Raw genomic sequence first — 20,652 nt, 5'->3', positions numbered from 1 at the left:
GCAGAGTGCAGCCTTGCCACCTGAGATTGGATGGCCTTCCAAAGGCTGTCGGTGGAAGTTCACAGGTACATCATAAACTAAGAATGTGCCTTCAAATGTGTGTGTGAATTGCACGAGAGGACTGGGACCCTCATGCCTTGGAATCTGACTTTCTTTTTTCCAACCCTCCTAAAAGACCTCTCCAAAGCAGTTGCATTTTGGCTTTCTTTCTTCATTGAATATCAGTGTTAATTATTGAATAGAACAATGAATACTCTAATGGAATGTCTGCTCATTTTTGTTAATCTATTGTTATCTTGTTGGTTTCTGTGGAAGAATCCAAGGTAAAAATTCCTAAGCAGAGAATTTATTGTAGTGGATTGGAAAACAAAAAGAAAGCAAAACAAAAAACAGGACAGGGGCTGTAAAATATGTGAAGAAAATCACAGTGAAATGTATTAATAATATTATGAATAACATTTACCTGTTTTCCAGCCATAGATGGATTACAACTCACAAAAAGAATTTGGTGAGCTTGATCCTAGGAAAGAATTGCCCCTTTGGAAAAGCTGTAGACAGGCTACCTACGAGAGTCTTAGCTGTTCAAGGGAACTAGTATCTCTTCTTAGAAAAGCAGGTTAAATAATCCTGTGATATAGGGAGAGAGTGATTTCTGTGTATTTCTGACTCACCTAAACCCACATGTCTGTATTTGAATACCTCCCAGGAATATTTATATGGGTCTTATTATTTTATTTACTGTGATTATCATCACAAGGGGGATAACCTCTGAGTTAGGGGTCCCCCAAACTACTCTCAGTTTCAATGATTTCACTAGAAAGATTCACAGAACTCAGCAAAGCTGTTATACTCATTGTTATGGTTTGTTACAAAAAAGGGATACAGATTAAAATTAGCAAAGGTACAAGGCACATAGAGCAAAGTCCAGGAGAAAGCAGGTGCAATTTGCTATTTGTTGTCTCCCAGTGGAATCATCTGGACAGCACTCAATTCTCTTAGCAAGATGCGTGACAAAATGTATGGAATAGTGCCAACCAGGGAATCTCACTTGAGCTTTAGGGTCCAGGGTATTTTTTATTTATTTTTTGACTCAGTCAGTAGGCGTGGAACACCCATGTGGCTGACCTTAGTTATTTAGACTCCTGTCCCTATGGAGCTCAGACTGATACACCGCGGTCAAAGGTCTCCACCATTAATCAGGGCTCCCGGGTACATAGAATCACTCTTATCAGGCAGGATATGCCAAGGTCTTAGAGATTATCTCCCAGGAGCTGGTAAAGGATCAGACTTTATTCGGAAAGTACAGGGTTTGAATGCTCCAGACCTGCTGAGTCAACCCGTTTCTGGACAACCTCTCACTGGATTAATAGCTTTCTGACAGAGGGTGTTACTTTTTCAGTTGGTTTTGAATGGTTCTTCATGCCTTTCTAAATTTGGCAGGGGTCTTACACCCTGAGTAGGTATTGATAGAATGTGATTTATTAGGTTGGCCAAAAAGTTTGTTTGAGTTTTTCCATAACATCATACAGAAAAACCCGAACAAACTTTTTGGCCAGCCCCAATACATGAAAGTGAATATAGTTCTAAGAGGAGGCAAAACTGATGTCAGATATGTGGCCTCGTCCGCAGGATGTTGTCAAAAGATTTAATAGAGCCACCCTCGTGGTAAAATTGTGAGATGGGTGAAAACCACCCTTTACTGCCCCCGGTGGTGAGGTTGGGAACTGGTATTTCTTGAGACCCTCCCATGCTTTAGGTACTCTTCGGGCTGCTTCCTGGGAATTAATTTACATATTCTTCCCAACACATACTATTGTTCTATTATTTTCCTGTTTTATTGTTTGTTAAAAAAAAATAAGGCAACTGGTGCTGGCAGTTGGTTCTGAGAAGACCCAGAGTTAATTTCCTTTTCAGTAATGGCTGTAACAGAATCATGCCTCTATATTACCAAGGAGGCCCTTTTCCTAATACCTTGGATATGTGCTGTCTCATGAGTAGCCACTAGCCATGTTTGGCTACTGAGCAGTTGAAATGTGTTAGTTCAAACTGAGGTGCACGGTAGGTAGTGCAGAATACACACTGGCTTTCAGAGACTTAGGACATACACATGCAATGAAAATGTCTCCAAAATTTTTATTTTGATAACATGTTGAAATAATATCGTGGCTATATGGGTTAAATAAACTGTATTGTTGAAAATCAACATTTTTCAATGTTGCTACTGGAAAAATTCACATGTGTAGGTAACAATATATTTTCATTGGACAGTGCTGCCTTGGAACATTTATCACCACACTTTCCTTGGGACTAGCAAGCATTTCTCTTCTTTGGCTTAACTCTCTTGTGTATATATCTCACTTTTTAAACTAAATTATAAGTGTCTCGAGGGCAGAGGTCTGTCTTATGTAACTTTGTATCCTAGCCAGTACCTACGGTGGGTTCTTCCATGTAGCTTGGTACTCAAGAAATATTAGTTGACTACATAAACTATCTAAGAATATTCTTGGTATATATTGTCTTAATGCTTAACCCTAAAGCTCCTGGAAAAATCCGGGTCTCTTTTGGAAATCATTCTAGTTCTGATGTACAGATAGAATCAATACTTGTGCAGACACCACGTGGGGACTTTTTCAAATGTCTTCAAATGAGGAGACTTCCTGGGACAACCCTGGCTTGTCTCTTGAGTGGTGGAGGCTTCCTTCTTCCCCTGACTCCTGAGGTCTGTGGCGGTAGAGTCTTAGATGAGAACATATGCTGTTTCCACTAGCAAGGAGACAGAGAAGAAACTGAGCATGAATTGTCAGAAAGAGATGTTAGCTTCAACAAATGATTTATTAAAGCCAAAGTCTGGCGATTCCTGAGTATGTGGCAGAACAAAGTGTAAGAACATTTTAAAACCAAATACCCTAAGGTTCTAAGAAATTCCTGAAACTGTCTCCTGCCATCCCTGTCATTACCCAGTGGCAAATGGCTTTACTTGTGCCTCTCAGACTTCTGGTCATGACTGCTTACACACAAGCACACGGCTGACTCTTGGAATAATCTAAGTGCCTGTTGAATAGGAATCGCTCATTTTTATACTTTTTGTCATATTAACATCATTTGTAATTCTGAAGTTGTAAATGTGAAGGAAATTACTTTTTAATGTCCTCTGGCACAACATTAAGATTTTGCAATTAGATTTTATAGCCCACAGTCATATGCTTCAGGTCACAAGGCAAAATTAAGACCTGCACCAGGAAAGTTTCCTGTGGGTGACGCAGGGTGCTTATAAGCCAAGCAGAGTTCAGGGCAGGACAGCCCAGGCACCAACTTCCCAACCTGGAGGACGAAGCCAGCCACAGGCCAGGAATTTGAGGGTCTTGCCTAGTTTACATATGAATTTGCATAATCTTTTAACTAAAAAAAAAGAAAAAATCTTCCTTGATGGATGGATGAATAGAAATTGCTTCTTGTGTGAGCTATCCAGCAGTAAAAACCTTCCACTGATTAGCTTGGTTCTTATCCTGCAGTCACCAGCAATAAGTGCTCTAGATGGTTTAATGAGACAGGTTTCCACTATCTTAAAAGTTATAAACAAAAGAGAAGGCAACGCCCCCTGCCAGGTGGATTTTGAACCCAACTCACTAACAACTTTCCAGAAGCTTCTCTTTATACCTTGCCAGGTGTGTCTCCGGTAACCGTTGTACAACTCAGAATTTGGGGGACCAGAGAAGCCTGGTTCTCACCTAACACTTACATTTAGATCCTGAGAATGAATAAGTGTTTCTGATATGGCCAGAAAATCATGCAAACGGATGAAAAGTTGGGGAAACAGTGGAAATCACAAATCCTACACTTCATTCGGAAAGGGAGTACATTTCATTTCGTTATGAAATGGTAGTTGATCCCACTGAAATTTTGTTTCCTAAGATTTTTCTTAAAATACATACCCAGGATAAGTATGAAATGCATTTATTTAGTTCTGTGTTATCCTGCAATTATCTAACTTTGAGAAATTCTATATCCAAAAGTCACACAAGAAGTCCTTCTCAGGGTGAAGCATGCCCTCAGCCTGCCCCTGGCCAGTCTTATCTAACAGCTACCCCCGATACAGGCTCTCTGCTTTTGCCCTTCCTAGAATAATATATGCATTCTTTCCTATAATTTAACTGATTTGTGGTTATTATTTAATGTCTATGTATGTTGTGAATACCTATTATACCATGGATTCCAGGCTGTAAAGCATAGCCTAATTTGAGACTTGTGGTTTTTAAATTGCGTTTGAGTTAAGAACACCCAAATCAGGAGCACTTCAAGAAAAATGAACTATCATAACTTTTTGGTTTCTTAGAAATCCACCCAGGCAGGCTGTCCAAGGTGAAGCAGTAAATTTTAGAAGAACCCAATTCCAGAGCACAAATATTTTGTACAACTTGCAGTTTGTGGATTTTTCTTATAGTGAACCTGTGAGAAATGGATTATTATATGTCATTGCAAAGAAACGTATGAAGAGACTTGATAAAACGCTAGACTCATGGTGAGCAGATATGCAGCTAAAAACAAAAAGGATCTGGCAAAACACTGTTAGCATTTTTAAATGCTGTGTTTTATGTGTCATGTTTGCAAATAAAAGTGTAAATAAAAGATACTTTATGCTTTTTTGGTAGTTGTATTATTTCGCTTTTACTGATATAAAAATATTTTAATTTATCTAACAGGTTATTATTGAATATTTTTGTTTTATTTTAAAGAAAAGTTCACATCAATGGAACATTTTGATCGTTTCCTGTAGCAAGTTTTTGAGACCATTATTTTCCTCTTTACTGAAGTCTTCAGTGTGTAAGATATATGTGTGTGTGTATGTATTTATATCTCTCCACATATACTTATATAAATACATATGTATACACACATATGTGTATATATGAACATATTAATGCCTGTATCTGGATATAAATATGTACAACTATATATCTGTATCTAGATATATATGTAAGTATATACATATTTACATATCTATGTATTTATATATGTGTTAATAAACATATGTAAATACACATGGATCTACCAATATATGTTTGAATATAGAAATATATACCTAAATATAGATATAGATATTTTGGGCCCTTAAGATGCTACAATTTGGAAAGTTTTATGTGCTCAGATAAGTCTGACAGAGACCAGTCCATGGTTTTCCACTTGGGTGTCCTCCCGCTGTGATGGAGAAGAATATATATTGGTAAAGAAGTCACAGGACTTGAGGTTTTCCACTTTGCCACTCACTGACCTGTGACTCTGGGGTCATGTAACTTCTTTGCCCTGAGTTTTATCAACTATAAAATAAGGAGGGTGGATTGCAGGATAATTAATATCATGTCCTACTGTAATTACTTTCATTCTACTAAGTCCTGGGTAGGAGTTATCGTTAAAATAATTGAGGTCGATACATTTGGAGAAACAAAATAGGCCTGATATTTTCCAATCTTTCTACAAAACTAAAGTAAGGCATAGCATATTTGCATATTTCTAAGTTAGCCCATGTAACCAGGACTTGTCTTGGAAAAAAATGGTGAAGGAGTTACATTTTGCACTTTTGCCATCTTCTTCCTCTGGATGCCTTGTCACCTGTGGCGGGCCCTGGCTTCTTTCTGCTTTCCTCTGGGACCTTCTTTCTTCAAACTGTGCCCTGACCGGTAGACAGCCTGGGCTGGACCATTCCTGTCCCTAATTGGAAAACTACCACCAATTCCCTCCTTTCCAATTCTTCTCTCTTTTGGTGGGTGGCGACCACCGTTTTCACTAAATTAATCCATGCTGATATATTACTAGGTGCTAAGGATTAATGTACTTTATACATGCCTTGGAAAGTTGATTTTTAATTTGGACCTTATGGAAATATTGCCTTAGTCCTATCCTGGGTTTAAATTCCAATGAAACTGCTTCCCACTTTGCTGCATTTGGCAAGATATTTAACTTGTCAAAATCTCAGGGCTTTTTATTAAAAAAATTTTATTTGTACAACAAAAAGTACAGGTCTAGCCTCATAGGATTATGAACATTAAATGAAATAAGAAGTTGTTAACATGTAAAAATATCTAATATAGTTCCCGAAACCAAGTAAACACTGAAAATATAGATAATAAAAAAAGCGTGAATAAGAGACATCAGTTATTCTGATATACTTTTCCCCAAGCATAAATGTTTGTGAATTTACTTATTCCCTCCCTGATGATGTGTTTTGCAATTGATCTGCCACTCAACAACCATGTGAGGCTTTGGGGCTGAAATCTACTATAATCCCTTGAAGAATTTCAGACAGGACTTCTGAACTTCTGACTTTTGGACTTCAACACCAGAATCTTACTGTGATTCTTACTTATCAGGCTTTAAAAGGCTTTCTTAACATACCACCATCACTAACTTGGACAGCTTTAGAGTTTTTGCTTTTTTTTTTTTAAATAGTAACTTTTACTCCTTTTCCTTTTTCTCTTCTTTTTTGGTGGGTGGGGAGAGATGAACTTGAATCTGTTAAACTAGTCTCTAATTTATATATGCCAATTATTTAGACCAGATTTAGTAATAGATATATGTTCATTAAAGTCATTATTTCTTGAAGCTGTAACACTGAGCTCTTTTAAAAATTGAATCGGTACACCTTTGCTAGACTGTTTATAAAGCAATCACGTGGGTGCCTATATGGTAGTAAGAGAAGGCAAATGTGAATCATAACAGCTAACCTTGCAATAGAAAGTCATCGGCACAGGCCATATTTCAACAACCATGTTTGTGTAATGAATGGATTAGCTAGGATGATTAATATCAAATATTAAAAATTATCTATAAATTATTCAATTTGAATTTATAGGCTTTTATGTCACTACTTGACTTTCAAACAGTGGTCATATTGGCTGCCATATTTAAGTTCCATTTCATCATATGGTTCTTTCAGCAAGATCAGAAGAGAGGGATGGGGGGGAAAGGTAAACTCATTATTTGGGGGTAATTAGACGTATTAAGAAAGTCAGGGTTACTGAAAATTGTGTCTTCCCAGCTCCCCATGTGCTGTGTGCCCACCCTACTCTCCTATCCATCCTGACCTTTCTTCGGCATCTGGTGGGCTTGTTCACCACCACCTGCCCTGGTGCTCTCTCCTCTCCTGCCTTACTTGACTCTGTTCTCTCCTAGCTCTACTTATGCATCCATACCTGTTCATTTTCTGAGTCCTTAGAAAGCAGCATTGATGAATTCTTCATGCTACTATGGAAATCTGTTATTGCAGTGGGGAATTCTACTGGTAGCTTTTCTGATGTCACACTTGTCGAGCCATCCCTGTGTCTCTGGGATAAATCCTATCCCATATGAAATAGTGTGTGTGTGTGTACCTGTGTGTGTGCATATCACTGTGTGTCATATGCTAATCTGGGTATTTCCTTAGGAATGTGTTCAGCCCTGTTCTTAAATGAGGGTTGCCCAGGATTTCCCTTTCTTCATAATATCCTGTCCAGCTTTGGTATCAAGATTATGAAGATTATAATAGCTTCAAAACTGCAGAGAGAAGAGAAGCTTTACCCTTTTGTCTAATCTCTGAAATAATTTATATAAAACTGGGATTATATGTTCCTTAAGGAGTTGGCAAAACTTACATGTAAAACCAACTGAGCTCTCTTTAACATACTGCGCTTGGGAGTTTATTACATATATTGTTTGGCTGTTTGAATCTGTAATAACAAAAGAGTGTAATAAAAATGTGTTTTAAAAGGTTTTTTCTTAAATGCCGGGAGTATGCATATTCTTACAGGCAGAGGGGAGGGGACTTGGTAACATTGGAGATGATAGAGGAAAAAAGAGGTAATTTAGGGACGGGATTAAAGAGGAAGGAAGAGATGGGATTGAAGAAAAGTTGGAGGGACTGGTCTTCAAAAAGAGAATGGAACTCTGTGATTCTGATCTTATACAGGAAGTCGGAAGAGTATGTAATGATGCAGGCATATTTTCAGTTAGAGAGATGGATTGATGCAGGAACTTTCCATCAAGGCCCTCATGGTAACCAGTAACGTAGAAGATTGTGCATTATGCAAATATCATGAGATATTCCGACCCTCTGGAGGAGGACACACAAGGAAATAAGAAAAGAAGAGAATATGCAGATTGACCAACTTTGATCTACTGTTAACCATAAAAATATACAGTTTTCATGGGGGAGCTCATTAGAAATTTAAATAAGGAAAATTGAGCAATATTGACAGAACTCTATGATGTGAACTCATTTTCCCCTCTTTATGTGGCTCCTTTTATTACTTGAAGTTACTTTAGGAAGTAGTGTAGTCACTTTCCTGTTGCTCAGTATAGGAACCAAAACCTGAAATATGTCTCTTCATCCTGGTTCCTTTTGATCACTCTCTTGCAATTCTTCTCAATAAAAAGAAAGACGGATGCATGGGAGAAGCGTTAACTGTTCTTCCCCTGCCTTTTCAGTCTTCTCTCCCCTTATGCGGCTCACATTTCCACTCTGGAATAGAAGGGTCAGCCCTTGGCCTTCTTTTCTTCCCTCACACAACCTAGACCGCCTCAATGCCTTGAATATGACATGTGCCCAGCTCTGGCAGCTGTGAGTTTGGGGGGGCTGGAGCCCTAGAAGTGCACTCAGGACTGTAGTTCGGGCAGGGCTCCCTGGTCATGGGTTTCCAATCTGTCGGATGAGCCTCTTGAACTAAAACAACTCGATTGACACTTCTAGGTCTTAGGGATGCTTAGCGATGACTGACTTTGGAGTCAACATGTCACTGGAAATTTTTCATAGGTAACATTCTGCCTGGTCGCCCCCGAAGCCATTAGCTTTCTCTAAAACCAGCCTTACCCCTGACCTCTATGTCTCGGTCATCATTATTCTCGTCTTCATTGAATCTCAAAACTGTTTTGTTTTCTTTAACTTGTTCCCTTTGGCCTCTTCTCCAATTAGTTATCAGGCCAACTGGACTCTCCCATCACATCTTCTTTGCATTTTCATACCCATTACCTAAATTGTATCGTTTTTAGTTTTTAAAGCTAATATTCTTGCCTCCATTCCCTCCTCTTTCCTGCCTATCAATGGCTCATTTGTATTTCTAAGATATTTGCTTTAATGTGTCGAGTGCTTGCTTGCAAACTTTTCAGAGCCTTGCTATCACAGATGAGGTCAAGTCCAGACTATTTAACCTGTAAGTAAATTTTTTTTTTTAATTTTATTTTATTATTATTTTTTATACAGCAGGTTCTTATTAGTTATCTATTTTATACATATTAGTGTCTACATGTCAATCCCCATCTCCCAATCCCACTGCCCACCACCCGCTGCTTTCCCCCCTTGGTGTCCATACGTTAGTTCTCTACATCTGTGTCTCTATTCCTGCCTTGCAAACTGGTTCATCTGTACCATTTTTCTAGATTCCATATATATGCATTAATATACGATATTTGTTTTTCTCTTTCTGACTTACTTCACTCTGTATGACAGTCTCTAAGTCCATCCACGTCTCTACAAATGATCTGATTTTGTTGCTTTTTATGGCTGAGTAGTATTCCATTGTATATATATACCACAACTTCTTTATCCATTCATCTGTCGATGGGCATTTAGGTTGCTTCCATGACCTGGCTATTGTAAATAGTGCTGCAATGAACGTTGGGGTGCATGTGTCTTTTTGAATTATGGTTTTCTCTGGGTACATGCCCAGTAGTGGGATTGCTGGGTCATATGGTAGTTCTATTTTTAGTTTTTTAAGGAACCTCCATACTGTTCTCCATAGTGGCTATATCAATTTACATTCCCACCAACAGTGCAAGGGTGTTCCCTTTTCTCCACACCCTCTCCAGCATTTGTTGTTTGTAGATTTTCTGATGATGCCCATTCTAACAGGTGTGAGGTGATACCCCACTGTAGTTTTGATTGCATTTCTCTAATAATGAGTGAGGTTGAGCAGCTTTTCCTGTGCCTCTTGGTCATCTGTATGTCTTCTTTGGAGAAATGTCTATTTAGGTCTTCTGCCCATTTTTGGATTGGGTGGTTTGTTTTTTTTAATATTGAGCTGTATGAGCTGTTAATATATTTTGGACATTAATACTTTGTCCATTGATTCATTTGCAAATATCTTCTCCCATTCTGAAGGTTGTTTCATCTTGTTTTTAGTTTCCTTTGCTCTGCAAAAGCTTTTACATTTAATTAGGTCCCATTTGTTTATTTTTGTTTTTATTTCCATTACTCTAGGAGGTAACCTGTAGGTAAATTTTTTACAGTTATATTTCAATATACCTTTCCCAATATTTCTTTGAGTTGCCATTGCTTTGCTTTTCTCTCCTCTCCTTTTTTCCCTCTTTTCTTTCAATTTTTTTTTAACATCTTTATTGGAGTATAATTGCTTTACAATGGTGTGTTAGTTTCTGCTTTATAACAAAGTGAATCAGTTATACATATACATATGTCCCCATATCGCTTCCCCCTTGCATCTCCCTCCCTCCCACCCTCCCTATCCCACCCCTCTAGCTGGTCACAAAGCAGCGAGCTGACCTCCCTGTGCTATGCGGCTGCTTCCCACTAGCTATCTATGTTACGTTTGGTAGTGTATATATGTCCATGACGCTCTCTCACTTTGTCCCAGCTTACCATTCCCCCTCACTGTATCCTCAAGTCCATTCTCTAGTAGGTCTGCATCTTTATTCCTGTCTTGCCCCTAGGTTCTTCTGACCATTTCTTTTTTTCCTTTTACTCTTTTTTCTTTTTAGATTCCATATCTATGTGTTAGCATATGGTATTTGTTTTTCTCTTTCTGACTTACTTCACTCTGTGTGACAGTCTCTAGGTCCATCCACCACACTACAAATAACTCAGTTTCATTCCTTTTTATGGCTGAGTAATATTCCATTGTATATATGTGCCACATCTTCTTTATCCATTCATCTGTTGATGGACACTTAGGTTGCTTCCATATCCTGGCTATTGTAAATAGAGCTGCAATGAACATTTTGGTACATGACTCTTTTTGAATTATGGTTTTCCCTGGGTATGTGCCCAGTAGTGGGATTGCTGAGTCATGTGGTAGTTCTATTTGTAGTTTTTTAAGGAACCTCCATACTGTTCTCCATAGTGGCTGTATCAATTTACATTCTGACCAACAGTGCAAGAGGGTTCTCTTTTCTCCACACCCTCTCCAGCATTTATTGTTTGTAGATTTTTTGATGATGGCCATTCTGACCGGTGTGAGATGATATCTCATTGTAGTTTTGATTTGCATTTGTCTAATGATTAATGATGTTGAGCATTCTTTCATGTGTTTGTTGGCAATCTGTGTATCTTCTTTGGAGAAATGTCTATTTAGGTCTTCTGACCATTTTTGGATTGGGTTGTTTGTTTTTTTTGATATTGAGCTTCATGAGCTGCTTGTATGTTTTGGAGATTAATCCTTTGTCAGTTGCTTCATTTGCAAATATTTTCTCCCATTCTAAGGGTTGTCTTTTCATCTTGTTTATGGTTTCCTTTGCTGTGCAAAAGCTTTTAAGTTTCATTAGGTCCCATTTGTTTATTTTTGTTTTTATTTCCATTTCTCTAAGAGCTGGGTCAAGAAGGATCTTGCTGTGATTTATGTCATAGAGTGTTCTGCCTATGTTTTCCGCTAAGAGTTTGATGGTGTCTGGCCTTACATTTAGGTCTTTAATCCATTTTGAGTTTATTTTTGTGTATGGTGTTAGGGAGTGTTCTAATTTCATTCTTTTACATGTAGCTGTCCAGTTTTCCCAGCACCACTTATTGAAGAGGCTGTCTTTTCTCCACTGTATATTCTTGCCTCCTTTATCAAAGATAAGGTGACCATATGTGCGTGGCTTTATCTCTGGGCTCTCTATCCTGTTCCATTGATCTATATTTCTGTGTTTGTGCCAGTACCATACTGTCTTGATTACTGTAGCTTTGTAGTAGAGTCTGAAGTCAAGGAGGCTGATTCCTCCAGCTCCGTTTTTCTTTCTCAAGATTGCTTTGGCTATTTGGGGTCTTTTGTATTTCCATACAAGTTGTGAAATTTTTTGTTGTATTTCTGTGAAAAATGCCAGTGGTAGTTTGATAAGGATTGCATTGAATCTGTAGATTGCTTTGGGTAGTATAGTCATTTTCACAATGTTGATTCTTCCAATCCAAGAACATGGTATATCTCTCCATCTATTTGTATCATCTTTAATTTCTTTCATCAGTGTCTTATAATTTTCTGCATACAGGTCTTTTGTCTCCTTAGGTAGGTTTATTCCTAGATATTTTATTCTTTTTGTTGCAGTGGTAAATGGGAGTGTTTTCTTAATTTCACTTTCAGATTTTTCATGATTAGTGTATAGGAATGCAAGAGATTTCTGTGCATTAATTTTGTATCCTGCTACTTTACCAAATTCATTGATTAGCTTTAGTAGTTTTCTCGTAGCATCTTTAGGATTCTCTATGTATAGTATCATGTCATCTGCAAACAGTGACAGCTTTACTTCTTCTTTTCCAATTTGGATTCCTTTTATTTCTTTTTCTTCTGTGATTGCTGTGGGTAGGACTTCCAAATCTGTGTTGCGTAATAGTGGTGAGAGTGGGCAACCTTGTCTTGTTCCTGATCTTATTGGAAATGGTTTCAGTTTTTCACCATTGAGGACAATGTTGGCTGTGGGTTTGTCATATATGGCCTTTATTATGTTGAGGAAAGTTGCCTCTATGCCTACTCTCTGGGGGGGGTGGTTATCATAAATGGGTGTTAAATTTTGTCAAAAGCTCTCTCTGCATCTATTGAGATGATCATATTGTTTTTCTCCTTCAATTTGTTAATATGGTGTAGCACGTTGATTGATTTGCATATATTGAAGAATCCTTGCATTCCTGGAATAAACCCCACTTGATCATAGTGTATGATCCTTTTAATGTGCTGTTGGTTTCTGTTTGCTAGTATTCTGTTGAGGATTTTTGCATCAGTGTTCGTCAGTGATATTGGCCTGTAGTTTTCTTTCTTTGTGACATCTTTGTCTGGTTTTGGTATCAGAGTGATGATGGTCTCTTAGAATGAGTTTGGGAGTGTTGCTCCCTCTGCTGTATTTTGGAAGAGATTGAGAAGGATGGGTGTTAGCTCTTCTCTAAATGTTTGATAGAATTCACCTGTGAAGCCATCTGGTCCTGGACTTTTGTTTGTTGGAAGATTTTAAATCACAGTTTCAATTTCAGTGCTTGTATTGGTCTTTTCATATTTTCTATTTCTTCCTGGTTCAGTCTCAGAAGGTTGTGCATTTCTAAGAATGTGTCCATTTCTTCCAGGTTGTCCATTTTATTGGCATATAGTTGCTTGTGGTAATCTCTCATGATCGTTTGTATTTCTGCAGTGTCAGTTGTTACTTCTCCCTTTTCATTTCTAATTCTATTGATTTGAGTCTTTTCCCTTTTTTCCTTGATAATTCTGGCTAATGGTTGATCAATTTTGTTTATCTTCTCAAAGAACCAGCTTTTAGTTTTACTGATCTTTGCTATCAGTTCCTTCATTTCTTTTTCATTTATTTCTGATCTGATTTTTATGATTTCTTTCCTTCTGCTAACGTTGGGTTTTTTTTTGTTCTTCTTTCTCTAATTGCTTTAGGTGTAAGGTTAAGTTGTTTATTTGAGATGTTTCTTGTTTCTTAAGGTAGGATTGTATTGCTATAAACTTCCCTCTTTGAACTGCTTTTGCTGCATCCCATAGGTTTAGGGTCATTGTGTTTTCATTGTCATTTGTTTCTAGGTATTTTTTGATTTCCTCTTTGATTTCTTCAGTGATCTCTTGGTTATTAAGTAGTGTGTTGTTTAGCCACCATGTTTTTGTATTTCTTACAGATTGTTTCCTGTAGTTGATATCTAGTCTCATAGCATTGTGGTCAGAAAAGATACTTGATACGATTTCAATTTTCTTACATTGACCAAGGCTTGATTTGTGACCCAAGATATGATCTATCCTGGAGAATGTTCCATGAGCACTTGAGAAGAATGTGTATTCTGTTGTTTTTGGATGGAATGTCCTATAAATATCAGTTAAGTCCATCTTGTTTAATGTATCATTTAAAGCTTGTGTTTCCTTATTTATTTTCACTTTGGATGATCTGTCCATTGGTGAAAGCGCAGTGTTAAAGTCCCCTAATATGATTGTGTTATTGTCGATTTCCTCTTTTATGGCTGTTAGTATTCGCCTTATGTATTGAGGTGTACCTATGTTGTGTGCATAAATATTTACAATTGTTATATCTTCTTCTTGGATTGATCCTTGATCATTATGTAGTGTCCTTCTTTGTCTCTTGGAATAGTCTTTGTTTTAAAGTCTATTTTGTCTGATATGAGAATTGCTACTCCAGCTTTTTTTTGATTTCCATTTGCATGGAATATCTTTTTCCATCCCCTCACTTTCCGTCTGTATGTGTCTCTAGGTCTGAAGTGGGTCTCTTGTAGACAGCATATATATGGGTCTTGTTTTTGTATCCATTCAGCCAGTCTATGTCTTTTGGTGGGAGCATTTAATCCATTTACATTTAAGATAATTATCAATATGTATGTTCCTATTACCATTTTCTTAATTGTTTTGGGTTTATTATTGTAGGTCTTTTCCTTCACTTGTGTTTCCTGCCTAGAGAAGTTCCTTTAGCATTTGTTGTAAAGCTGGTTTGCTGGTGCTGAATTCTCTTAGCTTTTGTTTGTCTGTAAAGCTTTTAATTTCTCCGTCAAATCTGAATGAGATCCTTGCTGGGTAGAGTAATCTTGGTTGTAGGTTTTTCTTCTTCATCACTTTAACTATGTCCTGCCACTCCCTTCTGGCTTGCAGAGTTTCTGCTGAAAGATCAGTTGTTAACCTTATGGGGATCCCCCTATGTATTATTTGTTGTTTTTCCCTTGCTGCTTTTAATATTTTTTCTTTGTATTTAATTTTTGTATAGTTTGATTAATATGTGTCTTGGTGTGTTTCTCCTTCGATTTATCTTGTATGGGATTCTCTGTGCTTCCTGGACTTCATTGACTATTTTCTTTCCCATATTAGGGAAGTTTTCAACTGTAATCTTCAAATATTTTCTCAGTCCCTTTCTTTTTCTCTTCTTCTTCTGTGACGCCTATAATTCGAATGTTGGTGTCTTTAATGTTGTCCCAGAGGTCTCTGAGACTGTCTTCAATTCTTTTCATTCTTTTTTCTTTATTCTGCTCTGCAGTAGTTATTTCCACTATTTTATCTTCCAGGACACTTATCCGTTCTTCTGCCTCAGTTATTCTGTTATTGATCCCCTGTAGAGAATTTTTAATTTCATTTATTGTGTAGTTCATCACTGTTTGTTTGCTCTTTAGTTCTTCTAGGTCTTTGTTAAACTTTTCTTGTATTTTCTCCATTTTATTTCCAAGATTTTGGATCATCTTTACTATCATTATTCTGAATTCTTTTTCAGGTAGACTGCCTATTTCGTCTTCATTTGTTAGGTTTGGTGGGTTTATGCCTTGCTCATTCATGTGCTGTGTGTTTCTCTGTTCTCTCATTTTGCTTAACTTACTGTGTTTGGGGTCTCCTTTTTGCAGGCTGCATGTTCGTAGTTCCCGTTGTTTTTGGTGTCTGTCCCCAGTGGCTAAGGTTTGTTCAGTGGGTTGTGTAGGCTTCCTGGTGGAGGGGACTAGTGCCTGTGTTCTGGTGGATGAGGCTGGATCTTGTCTTTCTGGTGGGCAGGTCCACATCAGGTGGTGTGTTTTGGGGTGTCTGTGGCCTTATTTTGATTTTAGGCAGCCTCTCTGCTAATGGATGGGGTTGTGCTCCTGTCTAGCTAGTTGTTTGGCATAGGGTGTCCAGCACTGTAGCTTGCTGGTCGTTGAGTGAAGCTGGGTCTTGATGTTGAGATGGAGATCTCTGGGAGATTTTTGCCGTTTGGTATTACGTGGAGCTGGGAGGTCTCTTGTGGACCAGTGTTCTGAAGTTGGCTCTCCCACCTCAGTGGCACAGCCCTGACGCCTGGCTGGAGCACCAAGAGCCTGTCCTCCACACGGCTCAGAATAAAAGGGAGAAAAAAAAAGAAAGAAAGAAAGAAAGAAGAAGATAAAATAAAATAAAGTTATTAAAATAAGAAATAAAAAATAATTATTAAGAAAAATAATTTTTTAAGCAATTAAAAAAAAATGGACAGACCCTAGCTTTTTCTTACTTTTTCATTCCACACATTTAGTATTGCCTATACATTCAGGGTACTGTACCTTGAGCTGCAGGCACTGCAGTGAGCAATGCAGACATAAGAGCCTTAGTATTCTCGCCCAAGCGCAGAGAAACTGATCAGGGGCCCCTTAGGAGTGAATATGAACAATACCAGTTACAGCCACAGGGGGCACCATATCTCCCACATGGCACTCTTGCTTCCTCAGGATACATCTCTTCTGTGACTCTCTGGTCTGATCTCTCTTTTCCTGGTCCCTAAGCCCCTCAGTCATCTCTCCTTTCTATGTATGAATACTTCCTGTAACCTTACAAATACCTGTAAAGATCTTGTATCTATAGATACTGTGTTTAAAGAAGATATTTGTGCTCCTTCCCTAACTGAATTAAAAAATCCTGGAACAGATCATTTATTAACATCTTTTTATAGCTCCAGGACCTTTGTACTTATTTTGCAATAAATAAGGATTTTTAAAAAAATTGACTTGCCTATAAAATGAAGAATTTTATATAAAATACTAAAAACCATCAAGATACCATGAAAATTTCAAAAACCAAATACAGATCTTTATATAACTCAACACTGGTTTCCTTTAAGCAGAATAGAACTTTCAGTTCATGTCAGTTTTTTCCCCCAATAACTGATAGTGGAGGAAAGCCATATTTGTTACACAAAGCTATTGCTTGGAAATAATCTACCTCATTTACGTCAACAAAGGCCTTTCTACAGGACATGTGTTAAGACATGGGCATATTTCCATATTAGATCTTTTTTAGCATCTGTTTTTGTGGATGAGATTATTTCTGTGCTATACACTTTTTCCCCAAACCAATAACTGTGTCGATTTGCCAGTTGTCATGCACCTGTTTACTCAGTGTGATATCACTCAGAATATTAAACTCAAGGAAAAAGACAATCAGATCACATGGTTAGTTGTCAAGGATAATGATAAGGTTCAGCACAAATGGCAGACAACTCACTGAAGATTTTTTCTGGGTCAGAAATGAGCTAATGAAAGTTGCAAAAATGGCTAATATGGCTGAGTTCTATCCCTCTTCAAATACTATCATGTTGTAATAATCGGACTCTAGGCTGGAGGTCATTTAATAGGAGTTAACAGTGCTTATAAAAAACCTGTCTCTAAAGAGTGGCTATTTTCTGATTTCCCTTAGAAAAAAAATGCAAATGAGGCCTAGAATTTACTGTGAATTTCTCACCTAGAAAGGACTGAGTGTGTTTAACTAGTCTAATCTTGGGGCCCAAATAGAAATCTAAAGGACAGGGAAATGGAATATCCACTTTGAAAGAAGGCAAATGGTGCTCCTGTGGCTTTTGTGATTTTTCCACATCTTTGGCTCCTTCCCATCAAGCTGCACAGGAAATGGTCTTGTTTGCATTCAGTATTCCTCTAATGAATCGTGTGAATGCTGTGTTATTTTCTGCCCAGTCCAGAGGCAAAGGGAAAATGCACATCTAGCTTGTAAATCACAACCAAGCATTGATGCTTTGCTCCCTTTTTATTGGGTGGCTGTCCTCTATGTTTTACACATTCTCAGTGTGGATTATGTGACACCCTGACAGAAACCTCCAGTGGCCCCTAAATGATCACCTGGGGGGACCTTCCAATCCTCTGAAATGCAATGTTTGCTACTTGATGTGCATTGTCTGTGGTCCCCAGAGGGGGGGAAAAAAACATTCATTTTTATCTTTTTATTTATTTTTCCTCTTTAGAAATTGGCCCCTGGTTGCAGGAGTTCAGAGCGAAGAATGCTGTGGATTTCTCGCAGTTAACATTTGACCCAGGACAGAAAGAACTTCTTGTAGGAGCAAGGTGAGAGAGCTTACATTTTGCCTCCGCAGGTATTTTCGGACTTCATTTGACATCTCTGCAGTTACACATGAGCTTCTCTGCTATAGTTGACGAGTGCTAAGTAATGTTTCATCTAAGAATGAAATTCCGTACGAGTGTCATGAAGTGTGCTACAACTAATAAGATGACTGCTGCTCTTTATAGCCAGAGTTTATTGGGTGTTTCCCGAGTGCCAGGAGAAGTTCTAACATGAATTCATTCATTTTTTCCACCTATGAAACCTGAGAGATAGGTATTGTCACCATCCCTATTTTAGAGATGAGGAAATTGAGACAGAAGGTGGATAAATATATTACCCCGGGGACACACTTATTATGTTTAATCAAAGATGGACCCAGGTTTCAGACCCAGACAGTTTGACTCCAAAAGCCATGTTCTTATTTGTCAGTATACTCTTCAGCACAATTCTAGACATCAGGAGACCTTGATACCCATTCCAACACCCATCACTACCTTTCTTTGTGACCCCCATTATGATAGTTACCAGTCAATTGAGAATTCAAGGGTGTTGTTATTATTTACTTCTCTTAAGGAGCACGTGCTCCTGTCTCCAGGTCAATGCCTGACCTTCTAGTTTGAAGGTGAGGCCACTGGAACCCAATCAGAACAGATCTTGTGTTGCATCCCTCGTATTTACCATGACTTCCTTAGAAAACATGTGTAATCCCGGCCTTCAAATCACCTATCCTGCCAGTGTGTTTTGAGGATGATGTTTTAAAAACATTTTATATTCATCTCTTAGGAAAAATGATGTAATAACCCAAAGAGATGATTTGTAGATTTGGACTCTTCTGGCCTTCAAGGAAAGCACTTTAGGCAGGGGAGTGCACATTATCTGTTTTGGCCAAATGTACTAGATTATGAAACATACCTTTCATAGCAAGAGAGGTTGTGCAATTTCTACATGAGTGAAGCTAAATCTGGCTTAAGCTCTGGAAAAACTGAACAGTTTCTAGAATCACTGCTTTTGCTCTCAGATCTTAAGAAGACCTCGTTCATCCAACCCAACTCTTGAAGACTCAAGACGTACGGTCATAACTTAAATGAATAGACAGAAGTCGGCTTAGTTCCTGGCACTTAACATGTCACTTGTATCTCTTTTAGTGTTTATTGAGTGAACAGTGAGTGTGGATTGGATGGGCTTACTTGATATTCTTTTACTTACTTCAGCCCGTTGGGACTACCTGGGGGATTTCTAATGCTGACTTCCATCAAATTCCATCACTGGGAGCCTGTGCCGTGCACTGCAGGACTTTTTAACTGGTCTCCTGGCCTCCAGATTTTCTCCTCCTTCTGCATATCATGGTCAAAGGCATCTTTTAAAAATACACCCCTCAGTAGCTCCTACTGGAGCTCTTATGACTTGTATGCCTTCACTTATGTTATAGAAATACTATTTTCTCCAGGGATCATCTGGGTTAATTTGGATTTATTAGGCTCTTTTGGTGTGGCCTATCAGACCCTCTGGCTTGTCATTCTACATCCTATAGAGACACACTTTTCATTCTCACATAGTCCAGGCACGTGGAATTATTTATGTTGCCCACAACTATAGAATGTTCTCTTTCTTGCCTCTGGGATTTGGTAATCTCTTTTGCTTTCCTAGAATATTAGCTACCCGCCCACCCACATCTCAAGTTATCCACTGGGTGAACTCATACTCATTGTAAAGATCTGACTCAAGGGTCCTCCTTTGGGACCGAGCTGCTATGTTCCCTGCTCTGTACGGTTCTGTTGGCACACCTGCCATCTCTCTTCATTACTGTACTTATTGCATTATTTCTGTTCATGTTTCACTCTCCCCTTTCCCATTCTCAGATAGTGACGTACCAGATGGTAGAGGATGGGGCTGTCTTTTCTTGTTTTCTCTAAAATGTAGCACACTTTCTCCTCCGGGTAGAAGCTCAAAGAGATATCTATTGATTCACCATATTTATTTCCAGGATTTGATTTGTATGTGTGACCCTCTGCATTTGGTAGGACACTTAGGGAAAGGGGGGCTGGAGTTGTAGCAGATTTATTCCAGATGCCTACAGTTGGGCAAGACACAGGGAGTAGCAGCCTCTAAACCCCAAAGCTAATCCTTAGGGAAAATGGACTCTCACCCTTAGCCAAGGGGAAGGGCCCCCTGCTGGGGTAGCAGGTAAAAATATGGCCTCAACTGGTGTAGCTGAGTCCTGCTGTCTCATTCAACTCTAAAGAGCTTTGGAAACAGTTTTCCTGTGAGCTTGACTCAAAAGACTCTCCATTGTTTCTGGAGGTCCTCGGCACTACACAAACAGGGCAGTGTCACATACATGCCTACACTCTGCAGGTGGTAGGCTTTTGGTCAGTGACACCGATTCTCCTAATGGGGATGTGAGAAGCCACTGAGAAAACTAAGATTTGGAAGAGACATCACCGTAGTTCTGTCCTGACTGCAGACAGCACCTGAGAATTGTCCCCAGGCGACACCTATTCCTGAGAGTCTCCATCCCAGTATCCCTGGAGGGCTCCATTCCATTGTTCCTTGAGGGCTCCATCCCAGCCTGTCTGAAGGTTTCCTGCTCAGTGTCCCCGAAAGTCTCCATCCCAGCCTCCCTGGAGGTCCCCATCCCAGCATCCCTGGAGGTCTC

At 38.7% G+C, this 20,652-nt stretch overlaps 1 protein-coding gene across 4 annotated transcripts in view; it reads left to right on the top strand.

Annotated features, from left to right (window-relative positions):
* The window catches only part of SEMA5A (semaphorin 5A), a 527,169-nt gene that overhangs the window by 216,733 nt on the left and 289,784 nt on the right, over positions 1-20,652 (top strand). For all 4 annotated transcript variants that reach the window (XM_007191632.2, XM_057540979.1, XM_057540980.1 and 1 more), the window contains exon 4: positions 17,899-17,998. In XM_007191632.2, coding sequence (XP_007191694.2) covers positions 17,899-17,998 — 100 coding nt within the window. The remainder of the gene's footprint in view (positions 1-17,898; positions 17,999-20,652) is intronic.

This window comes from Balaenoptera acutorostrata, chromosome 2, assembly GCF_949987535.1.
Source record: "Balaenoptera acutorostrata chromosome 2, mBalAcu1.1, whole genome shotgun sequence".
NCBI classification, from domain to species: Eukaryota; Metazoa; Chordata; class Mammalia; order Artiodactyla; family Balaenopteridae; genus Balaenoptera; species Balaenoptera acutorostrata.
The sequence above is the reverse complement of the archived record's forward strand: the minus strand, read 5'-3'. Positions and strand labels throughout refer to the sequence as shown.